The 27651-nt window shown below is 40.2% G+C and overlaps 1 protein-coding gene across 3 annotated transcripts; it reads left to right on the top strand.

Moving 5' to 3' along the window:
* Window positions 1-26500, top strand: LOC110046544 (ATP-binding cassette sub-family C member 4-like). Of its 3 annotated transcripts, XM_089278766.1 has the most exons (9): window positions 7242-9653; window positions 10520-10608; window positions 16726-17263; window positions 17623-18002; window positions 19058-20685; window positions 21446-22016; window positions 23456-23592; window positions 24618-24979; window positions 25578-26500. In XM_089278766.1, exons 3-9 carry the CDS (start codon window positions 16760-16762, stop codon window positions 26130-26132), a joined length of 4137 nt encoding a protein of 1378 aa, XP_089134892.1. In that variant the 5' UTR covers window positions 7242-9653; window positions 10520-10608; window positions 16726-16759; the 3' UTR covers window positions 26133-26500. The 3 variants fall into 3 exon arrangements, with proteins under 3 accessions (XP_089134893.1, XP_089134892.1, XP_089134894.1); XM_089278767.1 differs by lacking the exons at window positions 7242-9653; window positions 10520-10608 and adding an exon at window positions 1-4153; XM_089278768.1 differs by lacking the exon at window positions 10520-10608.
* The last annotated feature ends 1151 nt before the right edge of the window (window positions 26501-27651 follow it).

The following is a 27651-nucleotide window of genomic DNA, read 5'->3' as shown; positions in this document are numbered from 1 at the left end:
ATAAATCTCTCTAATTTTGAGTCAGTTCTAAACTGAAGGAACTGAAACAAATTTTGAAGGGTTTGTATGGGATGCTGTCAAACTTTGATCCCCTATATCTCTATCGGGAATTGCAATTCAGAGCTAATTTTTGGGATGAGGGCATCTTTTAGGATCCTCTATAAGAATATGACATCATATCCCGTAATTTCAAAAATTTTATTTTTGTGACGTCATCACTTTAGGACTCTATAACTACCGTAGCAAGAACAGTTTATCCATGGTATTGTTGAAGTTTGCACCGACCTTACCAAATCGATCACATTTGGCGCCAAGGTCGATGGACCTTGATGGTTTGGCTCGGAAAGGAAAAGGTATACGGTCGGTTTTCACTAGTTCTGGCATTCTTGCTAACCCAATTCGACGGTAAAAATCTACAAGGCGATGAATGATCGTTTCAGTGGAGTTCAAAACAATCAAACTTTGATAAATTCCCTTCCAATCGATGAAATGGCGGGAACTGGTGAGATTTCCGCCTACTTGCTCGAGACGCCGCCACGTTCACCAGAAAATATACAGCGTGTTTAAGCCCTGCAATGTCGAAGCAAGTCTGGTTAAACAACCGTTGGAAGCCTTGAAAGAGTTAGAAAAATGCTAAATGGTCCTAGGATCGATCCTCGGCTGAAAATGAAGTGAGTGTAAGTCCTCATTGCATCACAGCGAGTAAGCCTAGATCTATTGTTGTCATTGTCACTAAAACACAAGTGCCACAGTGAGTGTAGTTTCAAACACTACGTAATGGCTAAATTAAGCATTTTTTTTTGCCTTGCCTATTCAAGGTTACACATCTATTGAATTTTGACCACTAGATACACTTAAAAATATTTTAAATGTTCATTTTATTACTAATTGATTACTAATTTATTATTAAAATATTACTAAACTTGAGAATTTAATTTTGATTTGGCACCAAATATTGTTAAGCCTCATCCCTGAAGCAAGAGAGCAGCTTAGTCTCTCTAGGCTGTGGTTCTGTGAGAATTTATTCTCTGGGTGTTTCATATGGAACTAACCGTCAAGCTTATTTAAATATACTTTCATGCATAATTTTGAGGATTTAAATTTTAATTGTGTTGACACCTAAATGATATTGTTTTGGCTTAATCCCTGAAGCAGCAGAGCAGCTTAGCCTCTTTAGGCTGTGGTTCTGTGAGAATTCATTCTCCGGGTGTTTCATTGGGAAGAAAAAGTCAGGCTTACTGAAATTAAACATTAATACATAATTTTTGATCAATGATTTAAATCTTAATTGTTTCGATACCAAAACAATATTGTTTAGCTTAATCCCTGAAGCAGCAGAGCAGCTTAGCCTCTTTAGGCTGTGGTTCTGTGAGAATTTATTCTCCGGGCATTTCATTGGGAACTAACAGTCAAGCTCATTTTAATATATTTTAATGCTTTTGAGGATTTAAATCTTAAATTATTTTATTGACACGCAAATGATATTGTTTGGCTCAATCCCTGAAGCAGCAGAGCAGCTTAGCCTCTTCAGGCTGTGGTTCTGTGAGAATTCATTCTCCGGGTGTTTCTTTGGGAACTAACAGTCAAGCTTATTTAAATATACTTTCATGCATAATTTTGAGGTTTTAAATCTTAATTGTATTGACACCCAAATGACATTGTTTGGCTTAATCCCTGAAGCAGCAGAGCAGCTTAGCCTCTTTAGGCTGTGGTTCTGTGAGAATTTATTCTCTGGGTGTTTCATTGGGACCTAAAAGTCAAGCTCATTTAAATATACTTTCATGCATAAAGTTGAGGATTTAAATCTTACAGTAATTGTATTGACACCCAAATGACATTGTTTGGCTCAATCCCTGAAGCAGCAGAGCAGCTTAGTCTCTTTAGGCTGTGGTTCTGTGAGAATTTATTCTCCGGGTGTATCATTGGGAACTAACAGTCAAGCTCATTTTAACATATTTTAATGCTTTTGAGGATTTAAATCTTAAATTATTTTATTGACACGCAAATGATATTGTTTGGCTCAATCCCTGAAGCAGCAGAGCAGCTTAGCCTCTTCAGGCTGTGGTTCTGTGAGAATTCATTCTCCGGGTGTTTCTTTGGGAACTAACAGTCAAGCTTATTTAAATATACTTTCATGCATAATTTTGAGGTTTTAAATCTTAATTGTATTGACACCCAAATGACATTGTTTGGCTCAATCCCTGAAGCAGCAGAGCAGCTTAGCCTCTTTAGGCTCTGGTTCTGTGAGAATTTATTCTCCGGGTGTTTCATTGGGAACTAACAGTCAAGCTCATTAAATTATACTTTCATGCATAATTTTGAGGATTTAAATCTTAATAGTTTGCCTGGAATAATGAAATACAGTTGTCATTATTAAATGTGATTTATCTGAGCTGAGCAGAAGAAAAATCCAGGGAACTGAGAGATTAGTGTACCATTAGTCCCTTTAATATCTTTTATGCTGTCTGATGATGTACTTTTCCAACATAGAGTCCCACAGTTAGTATCCATAAGTGAAAGTGTCCAACACGGGACACCATAATTTATTAGTTCGCAACACTCCCAAGTTTCTCTACCTTGCTCTTCTCACCAATTATTATTTCAGAGAGTGAAGAGAGGCTTGCTTTGTAGTTTTCTTTTTCTTTGTAGCTTCCAGGGCAGCACGGCCTCACAGTTGAGGAGACGACCCTTTTCTCGTTCGAGTGCAAGCGACTTAAAGGGGATACGAGGCTTAACAGTTTCTCTTTTTTCTTATATCATCACACGCAAGTCGCGCTTTTTGCTCACCTCGCGCTTGACCATGTTGACTGTCTCTTTGCCAGGATAATTTAAAAGTTCTACATTTCTCGGCCCTGGTAATTAGAACGTGATGGTGTCAACTCATTGTGCGGCAATTTTCTAAAAATTTGCGGCACAATTTAAGTACTTACAAGTACTTACCGGGAGCATTGGGATTGTGCGTAAAGCCGATTCCCTCCGCTATTTCTGTCAGCCGTTCCAAATACTGCAGATCACGCTCTTTTAGAAGGCGAGGATGAACTTTCGGAGCTGTTTTATTTGGTAACGAAAACTCAGTTCTGCTTGGTGTATCATTTCCAGGTTGCTTTGTGTCGAAATGTTTCTCTAATGACTTCCTTATTTTAGATTCCTTTTAACAAAGGGGACATGTCACGTAGATCTAAGAACAAGTAGAGCCAAACTTATGATTTCGTCACTTCTCCAAACGAAAATCTCTTGCTGTCGAAACTAAGAAACTCCGTACAAATCTTCGCACCAGAGATCTTAACTGGTAAAAGGGGACTGAGCCGTAGGAGCAGTATTTACCGCTTTAGAAAGGTTTGTAATGTCCATTAACTGATCAGTCTATCCAGAGTTCCGGCCAGATTTAAAGGCTATTGTTTAAATTTGTCAATAGAATAGTACGCCGTTATACTTAGTAAAAATGCCTGTTGAAATTCTTGTTCTTACTTTATTTCGAGCGGTTCGTGTGCCGTATTTTGCGAGTAGTTTTGAATGGAAAGAAGCGATTGCAAAAAAACTCACTCCTGACCAATCAAACATGAATTGAACACCGAATTTAATTCCTGCGATGCCCAAGGACACCGTGTTGTTTTGTTTACAGCGAAGAAGCGTCTTCTATTAACAAATACATTTACCGGCATCTGAAGCGGCAGGTTTTTCAGTTTATCCGCTGAATAATCTCTGTGTTTTGTCTTTGCAGAAAAATAAGAAAAATGAAAATGTCTGTTTGTGCCCTTGTTTCTGAGCCTGTATTCATTCGATCAACTTGACGGGTTCGTGTTTCTGTTGTCAGATCGCGGTCTGATTAAATTGATTTCTTAACACGTCTCTTGCGAAGAGGCGTCAAGGAATTTCATTCCCACTGTTAAGCTACGTGTCGAATAAACTAGGACCCCTGCCGATGTTCTACGGTTGAACCGTAGAACATCGGCAGGGGTCCATGATTTCAGATCCTCATGAATCTCGTAGTGGTCCGTATAGCAAATGCGGAAGAATTCATGTCTAATTTAACCACGTGTTCGCACGTTTGCTCAATTAAAACGCCCGTGTTTTCAGTTCAGTAAGATCAGTTCACTGTAGACTTCTCAGGCTATAGTGATCCCTTCAAACTCATTCAAGTCAGCGAACCAAAGTGAGTGGGGTATCTTTCTATATTGTCTAATGTATAGTTCCTTTTTATTAGTTATGATTTGTTTTCATGATTGGTTGTGAGAACTGGCGTTATTAATTGCGAGGACCTTTCAACTTTGATCCAAAGACGAATTCATGCAATTGGATCAATTAGTGTGAGTGTCTTGTATGAGTTATATAAACTAATTGAAAATGTCTAATTTCGTGACAATTTTCTTTTTTTTTAATGACTATACGCTTAGCCGGATAACTTAGTAAATTGACTCCTATTGACAAAATGATCTCAGAAAGAGAACCCAAGGCAGTGCTAAAGCCAATGGGCGCAAGACTCGTGCTACTGACGATAGAAAAAATGGGACATTTTCTATAACTGTTTTGGTATTTTACGCTCTACAAATGACATTCACTCTTTTTTTTTTGGTAAAGATTTATTTGATGAGAAAGTTGAGGTCGATCTCTAAGAACATGCTAAGGGAACAACCCAGGCGGCGAGTCACTATGACTGACTCTGGCAAAATGTTGCACGCGAGTTTATTCAGTGCTAGAACAAAATTCTTTTAGAGAGATAATTAAACATAAATGATGGGTTTATCTTATTCCATGGGCTTATTGTAGATCTTTTTCGCTTGTATGGCTGTCTGTAATTCTTTTTTAACCGTTATTGGATTATTGGATCTTATAGCAAAAGAACCAAAATCTAAAACGATCAGAGACAACAATTCAGGCTCATATGGCCGAAAAAAAAATTTAAAACGTAAGAATTTTAAGCTTTACTCTAAAAAGTAGACGCTTTTTCCCAAAACATGTATATGTATATAGGATATTAAATGAAATCAGTCTGAAATGTGTTTATGGTTCACATATTCAGCACTAGGCAAAGCTTGCGGATAAAGAGATCCGTTGAATTTCTGAAAACGTGATCAATAAGGACTTCCTGTGTAGCTGAGCTTTGAGGAGGTAATTAGCAACTGTTTTTTGTGTGATCATACTTTTTCCTATTACTGCTATATTTACATGTAACCATTTTGTATTTTCCTTGTAATGTCTTATGACAACTCGTAGGCTATCCTAGACTACCACATCATGAACTTACAGTGTTCAATTTGAAATTATTTATGGCTTCTGTTTCATTAACATCTGAAAGCAATAAAGCTACTTGGTGCATGACAGCGGTCATGAATCAATCCCGTTCGTTTGAGTTGCGGGATTCCTTCGTGACCGCTGTCATGCACCAGAAAGTCAGTATTGGGTCTAACCATAGATGGCATATTCTCTAGGGATTTTTATTCCAATGCAGCAAGTATAGATGTTTCGATATTGATAGGTCTTTTAACAAATTTTCTGCCTCTATAATGAAACGACTTCCCTCTTCCCCCCTGAGGTAGTGCCTTTTGTTTTTCAGTTTTTCTTGTTTTGTTTTGTTTTGTTTTGTATATATATTTTTTAATTCCATCGTCTTTCCCTTTTTCACTCGAGTTTCCCAAGTAACCCGCGTCAGTTATTTTCACCAAGCCTCACACAGGTGACGACAAAAATGGCGGATAAGTGACCTTGGCCAAGTCATAATGCTTGTTTGTCTTGGCCAAATTTTGTAGCCCTACCACGACTCGTAAAATGGTCTAGGCGGTCCCTATGATAGAGCACAAGTAACAATATCATAAAATGTCCTAAGCCCAATAGGAACGCAAACCACTTACAAGTGGACTCACTGCAACGTCTTGGAAATTTTATGGCGCCATTTCCATGGTCTACTAAGCAATTATTCCTCTGGCGGTTGTTGAATATAAGATGATTATAGCCAACTCGGCGCTACGCACGTCGCTGGCTATCTATGTTAGGGAGTTTAAGAAAACCACGACGGTAACGGCAACGGGAACGTCGCTAAACAAAAGATTTGATGAGGAGAACAATGGCTGTGCACGTGCGTTATAATTCTTGGTACATTTCTTTGCCGTCCTTTTCAAGACAACAACGTGAAATGACCAAATTCTGCGTTGTCTAGAGAACGTGAGCCACGACGGCTAATTCTTTACATTTTTATTTCAAGTTTATCGCTATGTCCCAGATTCAGTTTCGTGAAGGTTTTGACGGTGATAAACAAAGTAAATAACTTTAGAGTATCGCGAGATTCGTAGATAAAATATAAAGTCATTTGTTAATCGACGTTGTCCTCGGCGTCGCCGTCGTGGCTACTTAAATCACCTAATCTCATATCCAACGCGCGCTCGTGGACTATTTATGTTAAATTAAAAACGCCCTCAAAATATAGAAAACTAAATCAAAATTTAGGGGAAAAAAACGCCCCAAAACATTACGCGTACGCTCACCACAGTTGAAGGGCACGGTATAACGGATCATATGTCATGATGGCTAAGCCATTGTAAACTCTTGAATTGCATGATGAAGTGATCCAGTTTTTAATAAATTCTAATAGACTCTTACGAGAGCTTGTCAAGGTAAGATAGTGAATCCTCCATATAGGTCCTCTAACTAATGCCGTGTTTTCACGAGAGAGGTTTTCCACCGTTACTGCTTACCGAGGTTTCGCAACTAAACTGCAGTTATTAGAGAAGCTGTTTACAGGAAACTAATTAACTAAAGTAGGCCGCATACAACAGACGGTTTGAGGTTTTCTCGGAAACCAAGTGCTGCAACGTTGCTCAGAAACTATATTGGAAAATCGCAAAATTTGACTTAACTCCAATGCCGAACGCAGATCGTTGTCAATTTGCTTGCGGTGATGTCGTGCCAAACTCTCCTTAAATGTAAAGCTACTGTGTTTACACGATTAAAAAATTTCACTTCAGTAAAGTTAAAACAAAACCAAGGTAAACACGTAAACATCACTCGTGAAAACACGGGCTAAAGCCTTGGTCAAACGGCGCATGATAGTCGATGAGAGTTGATCAGTGATAGTCGGTGAAAATTATTTTTTAGACATTGCACCAGTTCTTCCGCGTATACTACTCGCGCGTTGCGTGGATGTTTTCGTGGAGGATTTGTTTATGTCGTTTCGTTTCGTTTCGTTTCGTTTCACTGAGCCAAGGAAAACCTTCAACGCTGTGGGATGTCTTCTTTGATATTTTGATAACAAGCAAGGGAGCTTTGGCTCTCAGTAATACATTTCGAAACTTAAATAGGAGTTTAAATACGTATGTCCCCTGCATAAACAATGACAACTGAATGAACGGCGGAGAAATGTTTAGACAAAACGAGAGCAAAGCAAACAAACGCTAAAACACAAGCTAGGCAACCGAACAAAAAGAGATGGTCGAAAGTGTAGGCAGACGCTCGCTGCCCAAGTAGCAAAAAGCAGTTTAAGCAGCAACGGCAAAAACGCCAAAGACAACGTCGATTGACAAACGACTTAATATTCATGCTACGAATCTCGCGAGTTTAGATTCATTCAGTTTGTCTACACTGTCAGAAATATCCCAAACAGAATATATGTAAGACAGCGTCAAAATTCGAAAAAGAAATTTTAAAAATTGGCCATCGTAAAGCTCACGTTTCTCGAATATGCAAAATGTGGCTATTTCACGTTGTTGTTTTGTGACCTTTTGTAAACAACGGCAAAGAAATGAACAAAGAATTATAACGCACCCTATCACAGCCATTGTAGCCCAGATATATTTACTTCAGCCCCAAACAACGCTAACCAGTACGTAAATTTAAATGTAGACCCTTGACCTACCGCGCGTCCCACACACACGATGCTCTTCTTCTAATACAGTTTCACCACTATTTCAGCCCAGATATATTTTCTTCAACCCCAAACAACGCTAACCAATACGTAAATTTAATGTAGAGCCTTGACCTATCGCGTCTCCCACACACATAAGTTCAGTTCAGATATGCCGGCCTGTTTCTACTTTAGACACCATAATCCAAGCTACATGAACCAATTCTGAGAAAAGAAAACTTCAGCTAGCTCACTTTTTCTTTACGTACACTATTCTCCATTGCTTTCTGCGATCTCAACTACTTTCACAGCGAACTTCTTCAATGCTTTTCTTCAATTCTAGTTCAATTTCACAAATATTTCAGCCCACAAATATGTTTAGTTCAGCCCTAAACAAAGCTCACCAATACGTAAATTTAATGTACTACCCTTGACTTATCGCGTGTCCCACACACACAATGCTCTTATTCTAGTACAATTTCACCACTATTTCAGCCCAGATATATTTACCTCAACCCCAAACAACGCTAGCCAATACGTAAATTTAATGTACTACCCTTGACTTATCGCGTGTCCCACACACACAATGCTCTTATTCTAGTACAATTTCACCACTATTTCAGCCCAGATATATTTTCTTCAACCCCAAACAACGCTAACCAATACGTAAATTTAATGTAGAACCTTGACCTATCGCGTCTCCCACACACATAAGTTCAGTTCAGATATGCCGCTCTGTTTCTACTTAAGACACCATAATCCAAGCTACATGAACGTCATGAACCAATTCTGATCAAGAAAAAAACTTCAGCTAGCTCACCTTTTCTTTACGTACACTATTCTCCATTGCTTTCTGCTATCTCAACTACTTTCACAGCGAACTTCTTCAATGCTTTTCTTCAATTCTAGTTCAATTTCACAAATATTTCAGCCCACAAATATGTCGTTCAACAAAGCTCACCAATACGTAAATTTAATGTAGAACTTTGACCTATCTCGTCTCCCTCACACATAAGTTCAGTTCAGATATTTCAGTGCTCATACAATGCTCACACAGGGTTTATTTACTACCTCCCAGACTGTATTTCTCTTCCACAAAGTAGAGCGGCGAATCGTGCGCGACATAAGCGCAGCGCGACAAAAGCTCTACGCTGCCTATCCAAAAAAATGCGATGCGTGCCAACATGTAAGCTCTGACTACGTCATCGCTTAAAACCGCTTACACAAGCGAGGGCAGAGGGAGGAAAGGTGAATTGTAAATGCAAGACTTGGCGAGAAGGCGAGACTAACATTTTTCTTTGCAAGCCAAACAGCAACTCTAACCCAAGTGGAGTGTTAATTAACTGGGGCATTTCTGACTATCTGATTAATTAAAAGGCCAAAGGTTTTGGTCTCGCGTGACTGCTAGTCGTTCACAACGTGACACTGAGCGGATGTTGTGACTTCCACTGACCGGTTAGGATGAAACCTTGTTTACGAAAGGGATAATCGTTCTAGACAACAACAGAGCACTAGTTAAAACAGCACTTTTCAAAATCACAAGGGGTTTAACAATTATATGAAAAATTCGATGCACGTTTTAGTGGTAAATATCCCTTACAAAGCAGAACATTATTTTGAACAATTCTTCGGCATCCGCCATAGTACAGACATGATATGTCCGTATAGCAAATGCGGAAGAATTCATGTCTAATTTAACCACGTGTTCGCACGTTTGCTCAATTAAAACGCCCGTGTTTTCAGTTCAGTAAGATCAGTTCACTGTAGACTTCTCAGGCTATAGTGATCCCTTCAAACTTATTCAAGTCAGCGAACCAAAGTGAGTGGGGTATCTTTCTATATTGTCTAATGTATAGTTCCTTTTTATTAGTTATGATTTGTTTTCATGATTGGTTGTGAGAACTGGCGTTATTAATTGCGAGGACCTTTCAACTTTGATCCAAAGACGAATTCATGCAATTGGATCAATTAGTGTGAGTGTCTTGTATGAGTTATATAAACTAATTGAAAATGTCTAATTTCGTGACAATTTTCTTTTTTTTTAATGACTATACGCTTAGCCGGATAACTTAGTAAATTGACTCCTATTGACAAAATGATCTCAGAAAGAGAACCCAAGGCAGTGCTAAAGCCAATGGGCGCAAGACTCGTGCTACTGACGATAGAAAAAATGGGACATGTTCTATAACTGTTTTGGTATTTTACGCTCTACAAATGACATTCACCCTTTTTTTTTCGGTAAAGATTTATTTGATGAGAAAGTTGAGGTCGATCTCTAAGAACATGCTAAGGAAACAACCCAGGCGGCGAGTCACGATGACTGACTCTGGCAAAATGTTACACGCGAGTTTATTCAGTGCTAGAACAAAATTCTTTTAGAGAGATAATTAAACATAAACGATGGGTTTATCTTATTCCATGGGCTTATTGTAGATCTTTTTCGCTTGTATGGCTGTCTGTAATTCTTTTGTAACCGTTATTGGAATATTGGATCTTATAGCAAAAGAACCAAAATCTAAAACGATCAGAGACAACATTTCAGGCTCATATGGCCGAAAAAAAAATTTAAAACGTAAGAATTTTAAGCTTTAGTCTAAAAATTAGACGCTTTTTCCCAAACATGTATATGTTTATAGGGTATTAAATGAAATCAGTCTGAAATGTGTTTATGGTTCACATATTCAGCACTAGGCAAAGCTTGCGGATAAAGAGATCCGTTGAATTTCTGAAAACGTGATCAATAAGGACTTCCTGTGTAGCTGAGCTTTGAGGAGGTAATTAGCAACTGTTTTTTGTGTGATCATACTTTTTCCTATTACTGCTATATTTACATGTAACCATTTTGCATTTTCCTTGTATTGTGTTATGACAACTCGTAGGCTATCCTAAACTACCACATCATGAACTTACAGTGTTCAATTTGAAATTATTTATGGTTTCTGTTTCATTAACATCTGAAAGCAATAAAGCTACTTAGGTATGGTTAGACGCAATATTGACTTCCTGGTGCATGACAGCGGTCATGAATCAATCCCGTTCGTTTGAGTTGCGGGATTCCTTTGTGACCGCTGCCATGCACCAGGACTTCAATATTGGGTCTAACCATAGATGGTATATTCTCTAAAGATTTCTATTCCAGTGCAGCAAGTATAGATGTTTCGATATTGATAAGCCTTTAAACAAATTTTCTGCCTCTATAATGAAACGACTACCCTCTTCCCCCCTGAGGTAGCGTGCCTTTTGTTTTCAGTTTTTCTTGTTTTGTTTTGTTTTGTATTTTTTTTTAAATAAATTCCATCATCTTTCCCTTTTTCACTCGAGTTTCCCAAGTAACCCGTCAGTTATTTTCACTAAGCTTCACACAGGTGACGACAAAAATGCACGAAAAGTGGCGGATAAGTGACCTCGGCCTAGTCATAATGCTTCTTTGTCTTGGCCTAATTTTGTAGCCCTACCACGTCTCGTAAAATGGTCTAGGCGGTCCCTATGATAGAGCACAAAGTAACAATATCATAGAATGTCCAAAGCCCAAGAGGAACACGAACCACTTGCAAGTGGACTCACTGCAACGTCTTGGAAATGTTATGGCGCCATTTCCATGGTCTACTAAGCAATTATTCCTCTGGCGGTTGTTGGATATGAGATGGTTATAGCCAACTCGGCGCTACGCACGTCGCTGGCTATCTATGTTAGGGAGTTTAAGAAAACCACGACGGCAACGGCAACGGCAACGGGAACGTCGCTAAATAAACGATTTGATGAGGAGAACAATGGCTGTGCACGTGCATTATAATTCTTGGTACATTTCTTTGCCGTCCTTTTCAAGACAACAACGCCTGAAATGACCAAATTCTGCGTTGTCTAGAGAACGTGAACCACGACGGCTAATTTTAAAAATTTTTATTTCAAGTTGATCGCTATGTCCCAGATTCAGTTTCGTGAAGGTTTTGACGGTGATAAACAAAGTAAATAATTTCAGAGTACCGCGAGATTCGTAGATAAAATATAAAGTCATTTTTTAATCGACGTTGTCCTCGGCGTCGCCGCCGTGGTTACTGAAATTACCTAATCTCATATCCAACGCGCGCTCGTGGACTATTTATGTTAAATTAAAAACGCCCTCAAAATATAGAAAACTAAATCAAAATTTAAGACAGAAAAAACGCCCCAAAACATTACGCGTAGCTCACCATAGTTGTAGGACACGGTATAACGGATCTTATTATATGGAGAAGAGTGTTTTACTGGGAACTAAACCACTCGTAGATTCCATACGCCACTTCATCCGGGACCCGAGTGGCGTATTTTCCGTATGTCACCTTTGTGAGTGTCGTATCGTTCAATGAAGTCACGATTCCCGCCTTTTGTTTTTGTTGAATTGGTTTCTCCATATAATAAAAAGAACATTACACGTTGGCTCGAAGATATGAATTTTACGTTCTTGCCACTCGAACATAAAATTCATATCTTCTCGCCACCGTGTAATATCCTCTATATATGTCATGATGGCTAAGCCATTGAAAACTCTTTAACTGCATGATGAAGTGATCCAGTTTCTAATAAATTCTAATAGACTCTTACATGAGATTGTCAAGGTAAGAGAGTGAATCCCCCATATACGTCCTCTAACTAATGCCGTGTTTTCACGAGAGAGGTTTACTACGGTTACTGCTTACCGAGGTAATAGAGAAGCTGTTTACAGGAAACTAATTAACTAAAGTAGGCCGCATACAACAGACGGTTTGAGGTTTCCTCGGAAACCAAGTGCTACAATGTTGCTCAGAAACTATTGGAAAATCATAAAATTTGACTTTACTCCAATGCCGAGCGCAGATCGTTCTCAATTTGCTTGCGGTGATGTCGTGCCAAACTCTCCTTAGATGTAAAGCTACTGTATTTACACGATTAAAAATTTCACTTCAGTACTGAGTTAAAACAAAACCAAGGTAAACACGTAAACATCACTCGTGAAAACACGGGCTAAAGCCTTGGTCAAACGGCGCATGATAGTCGAATGATAGTTGATGATAGTCGGTGAAAATTATTTTTTAGACATTGCACCAGTTCTTCCGCAAATATTACTCGAGCGTTACGTGGATGTTTTCGTGGAGGATTTGTTTATATGTCGTTTCGCTTCGTTTCGTTTTACTAAGCAAAGGAAAACCTCCAACGCTGGGGGGATGTCTTCCTAGATATTTTGATAACAAGCAAGGGAGCTTTGGCTCTCAGTAATACATTTCGAAACTTAAATAGGAGTTTAAATAAGAGACGTATGTGCCCTGCATAAACAATGACAACTGAATGAACGGCGGAGAAATATTTCGAGAAAACGAGAGCAAAGCAAACAAACGCTAAAACACAAGCTAGGCAACCGAACAAAAAGAGATGGTCGAAAGTGCAGGCAGACGCTCGCTGCTCAAGTAGCAAAAAGCAGTTTAAGCAGCAACGGCAAAAACGCCAAAGACAACGTCGATTAAAAAACGACTTAATATTCATGCTACGAATCTCGCGAGTTTAGATTCATTCAGTTTGTCTACACTGTCAGAAATATCCCAAACAGAATATATGTAAGAAAGCGTCAAAATTCCGAAAAAGAAATTTAAAAAATTGGCCGTCGTAAAGCTCACGATTCTCGAATATGCGGAATGTGGCTATTTCACGTTGTTGTTTCGTGACCTTTTGTAAACAACGGCAAAGAAATGAACAAAGAATCAAAACATATAAAATCAAAGTGGCTATGAGCCACTCAACTTGGAAAATGGATCGTCTGTAGACCGTGGCAATTTCGATGCCACTGACTTGAGGTTTTAATCCGTAGGTTAAGTTAAAGTTAGAGCTCAGTGGCATTGTTCAGAACTGGTGCAAAACCCAACTGCAAAAGAATAACACTCTTGAAACATTCATGAAGTTATCGGTCCGAGAGACCGAGTTATCCTCGTCGGAGAAAGTACCGCTTCTTGTCCGATCACCAAAGCATGAATTAATTCTCATTTTCATTCCTCTCCTTTCTCTTTTTCGCTCTTTTTTTTCCCAGCCAATATCAGTGATTTTTTTCTCCCTTTGTTACCTTTCCTCGTCTCAGAAATTAAAAGAAAAAATGCATTCAGCGTAGAGTCACTATACCACAAGGACAGCACCGCGTCTTGTCCGCTCAACAAAATTCAGCCCTGTTCGGTGGGGTCCGTACCTGGATGGGTGACCAAATACGAATACCCCGTGTTGTAATAACTTCTTTTTTTTCTCTTTTTTTTTTCCCCTTCCCTTTCCAAGGCGATATTAAAGACTGCAGAACTCCCAGCATTGGTAATGTCGTTTCGTCTATTACTCAACTATTTGTTCCTCCTTTCGCCATGTCCGTATTCAAGTGTGCTTAATTACAATATCGTATAAATAAACAGCGGAACACGTCGTTCAAATTCTCAATTTCCTTGACTGTTGATTGTCTAAAACATTAAATCACGGCTTGCATTATTCGAAAATTCATACAGCTCGTCAATTATGAGCGGACACCTTCGGGAAATGAGTTATTTATATAACTACAGTTATTTATATAATTACAGCGGGTAGCTTCTATGTATTAAAACGTTCATGCGAAAATTTATTCAATGTAGAGCATTTCTGCGATAAGATATTGGGTACTTGCGTCAGAAATTTAAAGAATAAGTAACTTGACACGGTGCAAGCGACTGTGAAAGGGCCTTAAACGGCGGATGTTCGAAACCCGGGGGGGGGGGGTTACTCCTATATGAAAAGGTCGGGGTTGCTCGTCGTCTCAGGTACAACTCAAGGATTCTGGTCTTACTAACGAAACATCACCATTTTAGCTGCCAAAGTATCCTTTAGGGTGCACCCGAAGATATAATAATTAAAAGAAACGCTCTCATTTAATTTCTGTTTTCAGGCTTGATTTCCGCTGATCTATCGAATACGCGAGTCGCGTCTGCAAGTGCGCGCGGGATACTTTTTCGAGGAGTGGCTAGTAATCGAACCTATTCCGTTTTAAGTGGTGTCTTTCAGGGGTCTGAAGATGATCGGGCAACTCCCATATTAGTCTCCTTTAGGAGTTGAATTCAGATTTTTGCGACAAACATCCATGACATTTTCATATGGGGATTCCCCACCCCACCGGGGTTTCAAATGTCTAACAGGAAGTGACCCAGTGAAGGAGTGAAGGAGTGATGGAGTGATGGAGTGATGGAGTGAAATCGCTTCACCACTACAACTTGGAAAATAATATTTTCCAAGTTAATGACGTTCCCGCCATTCTGTCTCAGGTAGTTTCGAGAAAGTCGCTTGGGCTGTCCACGCAGTGCGCGAGTAACATCCTCGGAAGAACTGGGTACCATGTCTAAAATACGTTAGGTAGAAGACCTATATGGGGGATTCACTCTTATCTTGATAATCTCTTGACTCTTATTTAGTGGATTTACTTTTAACAAAAATCCCCAAAATTCTCCTGCAATAAAGGAAGGAAATCAATGTAAAATTACCCCGGAGGTCATCTTTCTCAGTTTCAGGCCGGCCAACTTTAGCCTACATGTTTGTGGAAAATTTCACCCAAGCGATCCCCGTTGACATTTCAGAAGTCACCGGCCTCGATTTGTTGCAAAACTCCGCATAATTTGTCAAGTTTAAACGGGTGCATCATGTGCGTTACATATGACGTCAACTTTATGGCGTTTACTCTCGTCGAACGTAGCTCGAGGCTAATGAGCTCGCCAAAATTCTCTCAGTCACTCTAAAATTATAGTACCTTGGAAGAGGACCATCGGCAACTAACGTGCTCAGACCAGGCTTCAAATTAGCTCTGCCCAAGCCCCGTACCGATTTTTTTTAAACGTAGTTTCTGCTACCGTGCGGCAAATTTGTGGAGTAGATTTCCGTCTAGCGTGAGAGCCATTAGATCTTTTATTAACCTTAAAACAAGTAAATCCGTTTGTTTGTTTGTTTGTTTTTTCTTTTTCTTTTCTTTTTTCTTTTTTTTAAACTCAATCTTGTAATATAGCTGATGTTTCTGCCGTGTTTAAATAAAGTGCATTTATGCATGCTTTTTTTTTTAATCTCAATCTGCGACAAGGCCGCTCCTCAACTTCAAGAATAGTCGAGGTATGATAACGACACTTATATAATGGCATAAGTATGTATGATGTGTATCGTGGTATGTCCAAAAATGTTTCCTTCTACGTGTTAATTACGTCATGAGATCCCCACGGCTACTATGAAAACTTTTAAATTCGCAGTACAGTAACAGGACATGCCAATTGTTACTAGAGAAATTTCTGGTTAGTTGCAAAGTTTTCCAACTTTTATTCAAATATTGAAAAAGTTATGAACAGTTAAAGTCAGCACGGGCACTTTCAGCATCCCGCCCTCTGCCTCGGTCAGTTCACAAGTGTGGCAGCTAGGGTTTTACACATTCTTTTGAGCATAATAGTGACGTAAAAGAATCAGGCAGCACGCGGGAATAATACCTACAAAAACTGGCGGACAGTTGAGGGTTTTGGGCAGCCCAAGGGAGATCTGGGCATCAGTTGCTTGACTGCACGGTACATACAGGGCATGCCAACAGGTTGCGCTAATTCAACACTCGTCTGCTGCATCAGAGCCAGGTTTTTCATTTTCGCAATAACCAAGCTAGAGTAATGGAAGAATCCATTTAGGTGTAGCTCATGCTTCAACATAACAAGCGTTAATAATAAATATTAGCTTTTTATGTGGGCATAACGGAACATAACAGTGATGCCTTTCGAGCATAAACTGTGAGATTTGGTGGGCAAAATGTGTAAAACCCTACTGGCAGCGCCATGTTCAAAGACCGACCCTCAAATGCATGGGCGATCAACACGTATCTCACATTGAATTTTGTTTTCGTTTGGTTGGTGTCTCACTAGACTAAAACAACAGCAACTTGCATTGGGGAAAATAATGCAAAGCACTTCAGAAAGAAAAAATCCAAGAGGCGGGGCAAGCTCGCTGTCAATCATGTTCTTCTGGTGGATGAATGACGTCATAAAACTAGGAAATGGTCAACCGCTGACCGAGAAGAATTTGTTTCCTCTTCTTGAAGATTACAAAGCTGAGGTGCTCGTAAAAACTGCAGAAAAATGGTGGCTGAAAGAATCGAGAAGTAAGACACCACGTTTGTGGAAGGCAATGGCCGGACTTATTCCCTGGAAATCATATCTGATTATGCTGGCTTTACAGACCCTTCGGTCTCTGAGCTTTGTCTCCTTGCCTGTTTGTCTTTGGCTTTTGTTAAAGACGCTAAATGATGCTTCGAATTCAGACATGAAGTTGGCATTTATCTACGTTGCAATTTTGGGGATGACAAGCTTAATACAAGCTGCGTCGACGCAACACTATGACTACCTCACTGAGCTGTGGGGATTGAAGCTGAAAGTGGCATTGATAGGACTTGTTCACAAAAAGGTAATAATTAACTAGCAGATTTAAAACTTGGATTCTGTTCTCTAATTTTGTTGCATCTTTCCGTGTTCCCAACCTTACCATGTATCCGTCCGTTTTGTTTACTCATGTATTTTCTATTCCAAATGCCCAAGCCAAGAGATTGTACTTCCGCAGCAACATGCACAAAGTAATTTACAACTTTTTTTTTCGCGTCGAAGTTTGGACGATGGACGAATCAAAGTTATGTTTTACACAATGATTAGAGAAAATGTGTTCCTCTATTCCTCGATCGTCGACAGATATAAAGAACATGCTGGGGTAGCAGATTAACCAACTAGACAAACGAACTAATTGTAGCTAATTGTCTTTTCTGTTTTTAGATTCTTGCTCTAAATCGTTTTAGCTTGGAAGCTATGTTGTCTGGAAACACTATAAACTTGGTCTCGAACGACGCACAAAAGATCGAGAAGTCCTTGAACCAACTGGGTATGGTGTTATTTGCTCCTTTGGAACTCAGTATCAGCCTGGTTATCCTGTGGTACTTGATTGGCTGGGAGGCCCTCGTTGGTGCTGCCTTTTATTTCGTTTTAGTCGTCTTTCAGCTGTTTATGGCGAGAAAGGCTGCCAAGCTTAGAGCCAAAGCAGCTGCTTTCACAGATGAACGGCTTGTGGTGATGAAAGAAATCATTTCTGGAATACGAGCGGTGAAGATGTACGCTTGGGAGTGGAAATTCAGAGACATTATCAGAGATCTTCGCAGGTAACAATGAATTGTTATTCTATGAAATTAAAATATTACATTGACTCATATATCACAAACATTGTCCCAAAAGGCTGGGTTTCGAAAATTGTGTCTACCTCATAAACATTGTGAGGCATAAATTCAAAACCTCTTTGACATTGCAGTTGTATATTCTGCTAGTTGGCATCAAAAGAAAGTTGTACCGCGCTGCGTGTTTTTAGTAGCCAAACCCCTCACAAAGGGCAGGACGCAATCCTAGGACCAGTGTAACTCCAACAGTGTTGATTAAAGAAAGAAGAACAAAAGAAGAAATGTTCAAAAGCAAGATTAACCATCCTGCTGGAGAGTAATTCTCATGCTCCTCCTCCTGGCGAGTAGCAGGGAAAAAATAGTTAACGTGCACATAGCATATGTAGGGTGCAAAGAGTGTTATCACTCCTAGGGGACTACAAATGTTCTCTTGCCGAAAATGACATCACCGTGTGGAGGAAGTTATAAATAAGGGTGTTAAGGTGTTAATGGCATCATCTTATTTACCGTCGGCTTGGCTGTTCCAGTCGCTTGGGCCAGCTGGGGAGCAGAAAAAAATGGGTGGGAGTGTTAGTTGAGAAGGCGCGAGAATACTGTGAACTTTTTAAGAGATCTTTATGAACGAGGGTCTTAAACCTAGTTTTTGCTAACCATTATTATGCTTGGAACATTAACCCTAGGACGTACAAGCTAATTCATACCCCCACCGTGGTACAAGGAGGGTGTAGATGGAGCCCCCCTCCCCCACCCCCTTTGCGTTCATTAGATAACCCTGAGCTTGCTCTACAAGATGATACCATTTTTGTTGGTAATGGCGTCATTCTACCCGCCATCTTGGATCCGCCATCTGGGATACACAATAGACGTAAAAACAATTGCGCAGAGAATGAAGGAACAGCTACTGAAAGTTTCAGCCCCTTAAAGTAAATCGTCTTTTCAAAATTTTGAAAAAACCTTATGGGGAGGTGGCATACACCCCCCCCCCCCCCGAATTGTACGTCCGAGGGTTAACCCTGCTCCTGTTAACGTTTGTCTTTTTACAGAAAGGAGATGACAATCATTCGCTTAAAAGGCGCCATTGTCTCCATGGTGTGCGTTTTGTTCTTCACCACACTTCCAATCGCCGCTCTGATTTCTGTAACAACACTAGTTATGACAGGAACGCAATTATCATCTTTTGGTATATTTACACTTCTTCTGAGCTTAATGACGATAAGAACTACATTTTGCTACAACTTGAGCATGTCCATGCAAATGGTCGCAGATGCTAAAGTAGCACTTGACAGAATACAGGTTTTCCTTGAAAAAAGGATGTCAAAGATGAAAGTAACCGAGCAATCCGAGCAGCATGGCTCTAAGCAAATTTTCGCAGAACAGGTACATCCTGTTAATACTATTATAGTCCAGTCTAAGAACACTCAGAGAACAGTGGCTATCCAGCTGGCTAATTACCGAGAACAAGACGACTCCGCAGGAAATCATTTACAAACATTCACTGCCAACTCAGTACCTACAAAGACCGCAATCATTTCCTCTAGCTCTTTTCCCAAAGCTCCATTGAAAATGAAACTTAGCGATTCAGGCCCCCAAAAGCCTCATATCAGCATTCATGAGATGTCCTGCTCTTGGAATCAAGATGGCCCCGCCCACAGCTTAAGAGGCATAACTTTAAATGCCTCCAGAGGTGACTTGATAGCGATAACAGGGGCAGTTGGAAGTGGAAAATCCTCTCTGCTAACAGCCATTCTTGGAGAACTACCTCTACGCAAGGGAAAGATATCGTATCATGGCAAAGTGGCCTATGCTCCTCAAATACCCTGGGTATTTTCTGGGACAATAAGGGAAAACATTTTGTTCGGTTTGCCATTCGACCAGAAGAAGTTCCAGCGTATTTTAGACATCTGTGGGTTGACGAAAGATTTGGCGGACCTCACCAATGGAGACCTAACGGAAATTGGACAGCGTGGAGCGTCCCTCAGTGGAGGTCAGAAAGCACGTGTGGGTTTAGCTCGTGCAGTGTATTCAGACGCTGATATCTACCTGCTTGACGATCCACTGAGTGCAGTTGACACTAAAGTAGGAAGAAAACTTTTCAAGAGTTGCATACTGAACTATTTATCGGGTCGCATTCGCTTGCTGGTTACCCACCAGTTGCAGTGCTTGAAAGATGTGGATCGCATTGCTGTGATGAAAAACGGTTCAATCATTTGCCAGGGAGGATACAGGGAACTTACAGAGAGCGGCATATTCTCAGATTATTTGGAATTATCTCAGCCGAATGAGGATGATCCAAAGCGCGCAAACAGTGTGAGTCTTAACCAATTTAAGGAAGACGACGTCATAAAGAGGTCGTCATTTTCTTCGGTTTCGTTAATGAATGAACACGTTGCACATAAAGTTAACATGTCTGTTGTTGACAATCTCAAGTTATCTACGCACCAAGAGAAAGAAAGTGACGGCGTTTCAAACTTGAGCGATGAATCGTCTCTCCACAAGTGGTCGCGATCGGTACCCTCAAAATACGCCCATCAACAGGCTCATGGCTTGAAAGAAGAGGAGGAAAATAAGAGAGCTGGAACTGTCACCTGGAGACTCTACTGGGATTATTTCAAAGAAGGACTGCCAGTTCCCATTATCGTACTTGGTGCGGTTTTAATGGTATCAGCACAAGGTAAAAAGACTAGAAATATATTTTTACTCTGGCCCTGTTTAGTCTGGAAAAGGAGAACCGAGGGGAAACATAGTGCCCCCGCAGTCAAAAATTGAAATAATAGTAATAATGGCCATGCAACTTGAAGTTTTGTTAAAAGATAGCGGTACATACTAATTACTTTGGTCCATTTAAGATAGCATGGATACTGTTGCAAAATACATAGGAGCACTTTTTTGGCACCCTATTTTCCCCACCGCACCCTCCCACTCGACCCTCGCAGGCTCACTGACGAAAACAAAATAACCAATCCTAATAAGACGTAATAACACGCCCCACTTTTGATAAAGTCATTCTAGGATGTTTGGCGTCCTTCGTATACCGGAATCTCGGCCAGCAAAAGTAAAAAGTAGCTACGCGTTTTCGTGTAACTAGCTAAGTAGAAGTCTCATCCATTTTTGGTCAAAGGTTGCTTGTTATTATGTAAAAAAAAAAAAGAGAATCAGTAATAATAATGTGTTTTCTGATGTTTTTGCTTCAAGCAGAATTTGTGAAAACGTTATGTCATTTGAAATGTATGGTGTTAACTGGCTAAACTTAAGTAATTTCATTACTGTTTCAAAACAAAGAATTTTTGCACGCAAAATGAATTGCATCGCAAAATAAATCGAGTTGACAATGCTGCCGCTTAGGGATTTTCAAATACCTCAATGCAACATGTAATCCCACTTAAGAACTGAAACACGGTAATTCGGAATCAACTAATGACATTTATATTTAGCTTGTGTCCTAGCTCCAAACTGGTGGTTGACTAGAATCGCAGAGATGTCATATGACCAACAAAAAGCACCAGCCACTCAAGTCATACACGCCTGTCTGGTGGCGGTGTCCATTATTGTCATGGCAGCATCGTGTTTCTTATTTTACTTCCTCCTTTTGAAAGCGGCTGAAAATCTCCACAATAAAATGACACTGACTACGCTCCATGCTCCTGTGCTATTTTTTGACACAAACCCAGCTGGTCGTATCCTCAATCGGTTTTCCAAAGATGTGGGTTGTATGGACGATGTGTTGCCACAGCTATTTTTACAGGCCGTCATAATTTGCCTTTCCTCGCTCAGCGCCATGTTGGTTCCGGCTGTAACAAACTACTGGATATTCTTAGTTCTTCTTCCACTTACTGGGATTTTGGCTTACTATGCACGCTATTACCTGAAATCCGCCAGAGAGCTGCAGAGGATCGAGGCCTTGAAATGCAGCCCTGTGTACTCACACATCACGGAGACGTTAAATGGATTAGAAATAGTGCATACGTCGAACATGAACAGCGCATTTCTGGACAGGCTTCAAAGGTTAGTCTTGATCTAATCAATTACAATAATAATCAATATTTCTATGACGCAAATCTGATCAAATGCGCCTTAGAAACTATGTAAATAAGATGATTAATAAAAAAAAATTATTTACAATTCTAGTGAAAAGAAAAGGAGAAATATCGAGAGCTAATAAGTATAGCAACTGTAAATAAAAATGCCTTCAATTTGAACTTAAAACGTTCAAATGTAGTCAGGTGCTTGGCCATGTATGGCCTTAAAAGTAATTATTAATATCTTTGGAGTGAGCTGGTCTTACTAGTAAGAAGGAGAACCATTAGATATCAAATTAAGATACAGTCTTAACCTTGGAGAGTTAGGATTTGTGGCACTACACACACAAATACTTAACGACATACAATTACCGAATTCTTATTAGAGACGCGCCCGGAAAACCTTCTTGGACGGGAAACTCGTCTTCAGACGGAAACCTCGTCTGAAACCAGTAGAGGACGAGATTCCTGTCTCAAATTTACCCGTCTACTTTTCCGTTCAAATCGATGGGAGAAAAAAAAAAGAAGAAAAATTCGTCTTAGAGGAAACGCTCTCTCAAATTCATTCTGGACGCGAAAATAACGACGAGGTTCAGTCGCAATTTTCAGACCGTTTACAGTACTTAAATTCATATCCTATCAAACCGAATTCAGTATGCGACTAGTTTCCCATCTTCAAACCGGGTACTCATAAACTCATAAATAAATTGGGGGTGGGAAAAGGAAGTATATGATCTTGATTTTCCTGCGGAAACGTTAGGCCTAAATATGTAACTCATTCACAATGAAAGTCAGTTTCACATATCTTGTTTAGTCAACTTGCAATGTATAAAGTAAGTTGTATAAAGTAAGTTATTTCCAAAGTAATCCCTTTCAAGTCACTTTTAGACGCAGTACCCAGTCCTTCTGCGGATAAACTTACCACTCTTGTGGCATTGATATTCTCATGGAAGATTAAAATATGTGTAAAGCTACTTGGACTGTCCACATGAGAAAAATCCGCATCACAGGATTGTCTATTCCTAGACCCTCCTGAGATTACCGAAATCAGGAATGCTCTAAAAATAACTTGAGAAGGATTAACTTGACAATAAGACCAATATATACTCCAAAAATATACTCAATGCACACTCAATGTATACTCAATATACTCGATGCATACTCTTTATCCTCTCTTGCTTAAATGCATTTAACCGGGCCCGTCCTTGAAACATAAAACTGTATTATTTACGTGCGTAAACAAACTGACTTCACAAGGTAAAAGATGTCTTCCAATAGATAATTACCTTTATGAGATGCGCCTGGAGGGATTCATGGAAGTTGTGTTCAACATCTTGTATCCGGGTGTTTATTTTGATGAATACAACTGCGATGATTCCCTGCAGGCGCGTCTCACAGAAGGCGTCGGCCATTGTGTCTCTTCAGGTATCAAGACGAGAATACAAAAGCCTTCTTTATGGTTGTTTCCTGCACTCGTTGGTTGAGTATTCGCTTGGATCTTCTCTCCAGTCTGTTCGTCACGATTGTCGCCGTGGCCACTATGTTGATCACCAATAGTCCTGGTGAGTTGATGCAAGCTAACTCGGTTGGGCATGCTATCCCGGATGTTATTACTCACCAGTGCTCCCTTGCCCTCTATTTTCTGGCATTTTTATTCGATCGTTGAACGGCGGGTAGAATCGCGAGAGAACTGAACGCCAGCTCTCTATTATTTGTTTAGCTCACTTCCCTCGCCTACCTGCCCCAACCTCCTCGTGCTTTCGCGCTCGAGTTCGCCTCGCGCGCTTTTTATTTCGCATGTGTTGAAAAATAGAGAGCCTGTGAACAGTTTCCCTGCGACCACTCTCGGAAGCGACCAGCTCTAGTTACGACCTCCATAGTGAAACACCGTTTCGTTTGTCGTTTAAACTCTACAAGTAAAAACCCTCGTGGACCCTTGTGAGCGACTGCTCCCGTAAGGGACTGCATTTGCTTATGGGAAATACCAGATGGTTGTCTCCTTTGTTTTCAAGTTCTTTTTAACAACCTCTCAGAGAGTCTGACTCGTATGATCAAAACTTTTATAAATGCAATTCTGGGATAAACGTTTAAGCGATATGTCGAGTGTTCCCCCGGGGAGGAGCACTCCCAGATAAAAAGGACGGGGGGTCCTCGTCGGTTTTAATTTGGTACCTTTCAGGGTGTTCAGCCTCAGAAGGTCCACAGCGGGAGCTTTACCCGTACCTTTTAGGGCATTGAGCCGCAAACAATATGATAGGAGATACCTGACAATTATCTCATTTCTAATTTTGTATCATTTACTGCGGGGAGTCACAACTCATCAATTAAAAGTGTCTCGTTGTTATTTTAGAATTGGTAACTCTTAGGAGTGAAAAAAAATTCAAGCCACGCTCCCAAAACAGGATCTCTTTGAGAGCACACCCGACCTTTTTGTATGGGAGGACCCCCTCCGGGGGGGAGGGGGAGGCTAAGAGATCTGGAAAGCGACCAATCCCAGATCTTGTTTAAATGTGTGGTCGCCCTCAGGCGAACAGCTCTAAATACGTGCGTTTTCTCGAATTTCGGATTTTGTTGTTGTCTTTCCCAGCCTTGGCTGGACTTGCCCTCACTTATGCTTTGCAAACACTGGATGCCACACAATATGGTATACGACTGGCTGCAGAGGTGGAAAACTCGATGACGTCGGTCGAACGTGTCCTGGCATACGCAAAAATCGAATCCGAACCCGGCTACAGCACAAAGGCTGTTCCTCCAAAATCTTGGCCACATGACGGGAGCTTGGCGATACGGGATCTTTCTTTGGTTTACTTTGACGGAGGACCTCGCATCTTGAAGGACATCAACTTTTGTGTTTCTAGTAAGGAGAAGGTAGGAGTTGTGGGTCGCACCGGCGCTGGAAAGTCATCTCTGGTATCCGCTTTGTTCCGTATGCCTGACTATCTCGGAAAGGTAAAATACTGAATCCATTGTTTGTAGCGGCTTTTCAATACAAGGAGAAACCACTACCAAATCACAAAAACATTTTTGGACCGACTCGAACAGGAGACCTAGAAAGTTTTTCAAAGTTTTGATTCGTCAAAACGTTTGCTCTCCAGTACAGTTAAGCCTACTTCACCCTCGCGACATCACGACATAAGAAGGACGTACGTTGTGTGTGTGAACATCCTGACATGATGACATAATAGCAACATAACAGAATGCAGAAAAAACTGATCTTTTCATTTGTCATGATGTTGATGTTCACATTACCGACATAAGTGATTACGTCGTTTTGTTGTTATGTCATTACATGTATGTCGCTGGTGTGAGCCATGCCTTAAAGATTAATGTTGCTGTTGCCTTAACATTATATTTAATTGTACTATGGATCTTGTGATTTTACGTAGGAAATATATAAATCATATTAAAATATGCCAGTGGAGTCTTGAGTTGTCAGTTTTTCTGTAATTGTCCCAGTTTCAGATTGTTTACCACTGTGTATATTCTGAAATAAGCGGAATGACAAATTACGCAAAAATTTATGTCGGTTCCTATGTTTACTTTTCAGGTGTCAGTTGATGGTGTTAATATTGTTTCTATCCATCTACAAAAGGCTCGCAAGTCAATGGCCGTGATAACCCAGGATCCGGTGCTATTTAGAGGCACGTTAAAAAGTAACATTGACCCATTTTCACAACACACAGATCAAGAACTTTGGGAAGCTCTGGAAGAGGTACAATTGAAACCTCTTGTGAACGAATTGCCAGGACAGCTCGAGTTCAAGCTGAAAGAATGTGGAACAAACTTAAGCGTTGGTGAGAGGCAGTTGGTGTGCTTGGCTCGTGCACTGGTCCAGAAGAGCAAGATCATCATCATGGATGAAGCCACCGCTAATGTGGATTTCAAGACTGATCGTCTGATCCAGGAAGTCATTCGCGACAAGTTTAAGGATTCCACAGTACTGACCATTGCTCATCGACTGAACACCATCCTAGATTACGACAAGGTGCTGGTTCTTGATGGTGGACAAGTGGTGGAGTTTGACAAACCTGAAGTGCTGATAAGGAAGGGTGGACTATTTGCTGAGATGATCAGAAGTCAGACACAAAAAAGAAAGAAGTGAAAATTACAGCATAGTGACCCAATGCGTACTTATCAAACTGTTCCTACTGAGATTAATAATGTAAATGCAGACTTTGTTATACCAACTAAAGTAAAAGGGCAAAGGATGTATAGGGAGTGAAAACTGGACAAAATAACAACGGATTTAAGAAAATGTAGATAAATATTTTTAGTAGTTGTACTTTTCGTTGCTACATGGTATCCTGGGGTAGTATACACTCAAATGGTCATATTCCACTGAACTGAGTCACATAAAATCTGTGAATAGGAGCGCGCTATGCTACACATTTGGGATGCATGGCTGAGTCAAGAATCTTTACACTTGATGGCTAAAAATAAATTTACAAGCGTGAAGTGTTGCTAAAAAAAGATGGTGTGTTTGCAGTAATTGCGAGAAGCCAAATCAGAGTTGTGCGAAACATCGACAACAGAATATGGCATAACACCTTAAACGGAGATGGTTTATCAGTTGTTTTATATAATAATCTAATGAATACGCGCGCTCTGATTGGTCAATCAGCTATGGTTTATTGTGCCAGTAAACTCATGGAAATTTTGCGTGTCTTCAGAATTATTATATTAAAGCAATAGACCACAAGTTTTTATGGTTTATAGGCTGATAAACCACGCGGGGTGTTGAAGAACACGAGAAGAATTCGTAAATCACGAGCCTGCGGCTCGTGATTTACGAATTCTTTTCGTGTTCTTCCAACGTCCCGCGTGGTTTATCAGCCTATAAACCATAAAAACTTGTTGTCTATTGCTTAATTCGCTGAGTCTGAAATACACTGGGAATGTTTCCCCTATTCAGCTGTGAGGGTTAACCTGACTCGGGAAACAAATTGAGTGAGGAAACAACAATTTTAGAACGACATGTCGTAATAATCGATACAAGTAGACCATTAACACAGTCAACTCTCGTCTTGCGGATACCCCGCTGTTACGGACGCTCGCTATTACGGACAAAATCCAGATCCCCGGACACCACGCATTTCTCATATAACATAATTATGTAAAGTTACAGTCTGCTGTTCATCATTTGTCAAAATTCAATTCAAAAGACTTCTAGAATGTTTATTTTCACAACAGTTCTTCATTACAGTGCTGGAAATAATTTTTCTTCTTTAACAGGACAAGTGTCCTTTCAAATCTTCATTTTGGTCGGACATCTTATCAATTTGACCGGACACTAATTTGCATAATTGATGAGTGGGTGAGTGAGTGAGTGAGTGAGTGAGTGAGTGAGAACTTTATTTGAGTGTCAAAAACCTTATAGCCTGGAAATAATACACCATACTAATTAGGGGACACTGCTAAAAAAAACTATAGTAGTACTAATATTAATACAATAAAAAATAAATGATTTGAAGGGCATTATGTGCAGCATAGGATGCAGCCCTTACAGCCGGTGTCGATTAAGCGAGTTATATTCCTTTTGCGAATATAGTTTGTAAAAGCCTGCAGTGTCTTCGCTGATCTGTCAGCCATAGACAGTTTGCCCCATAATTTGGGTCCTACAT

Source organism: Orbicella faveolata, unplaced genomic scaffold (genome assembly GCF_042242905.1).
Source record: "Orbicella faveolata isolate gen_17 unplaced genomic scaffold, um_ofav_v1 contig_46, whole genome shotgun sequence".
Lineage (NCBI taxonomy): Eukaryota > Metazoa > Cnidaria > Anthozoa > Scleractinia > Merulinidae > Orbicella > Orbicella faveolata.
Note: the sequence above shows the minus strand (reverse complement) of the source record. Positions and strands in the feature narration are given on the sequence as shown.

What these genes read in the sequence shown, in the direction of transcription:
- LOC110046544 (XM_089278767.1), top strand. Translation starts at nt 16,760, where the DNA reads ATGCAAAGCACTTCAGAAAGAAAAAATCCAAGAGGCGGGGCAAGCTCG. An exon ending in TAGGACTTGTTCACAAAAAG is followed by an intron (nt 17,264 to 17,622) that starts GTAATAATTAAC and finishes TTCTGTTTTTAG; the next exon opens with ATTCTTGCTCTAAATCGTTT. An exon ending in TTTAATGGTATCAGCACAAG is followed by an intron (nt 20,686 to 21,445) that starts GTAAAAAGACTA and finishes ATTTATATTTAG; the next exon opens with CTTGTGTCCTAGCTCCAAAC.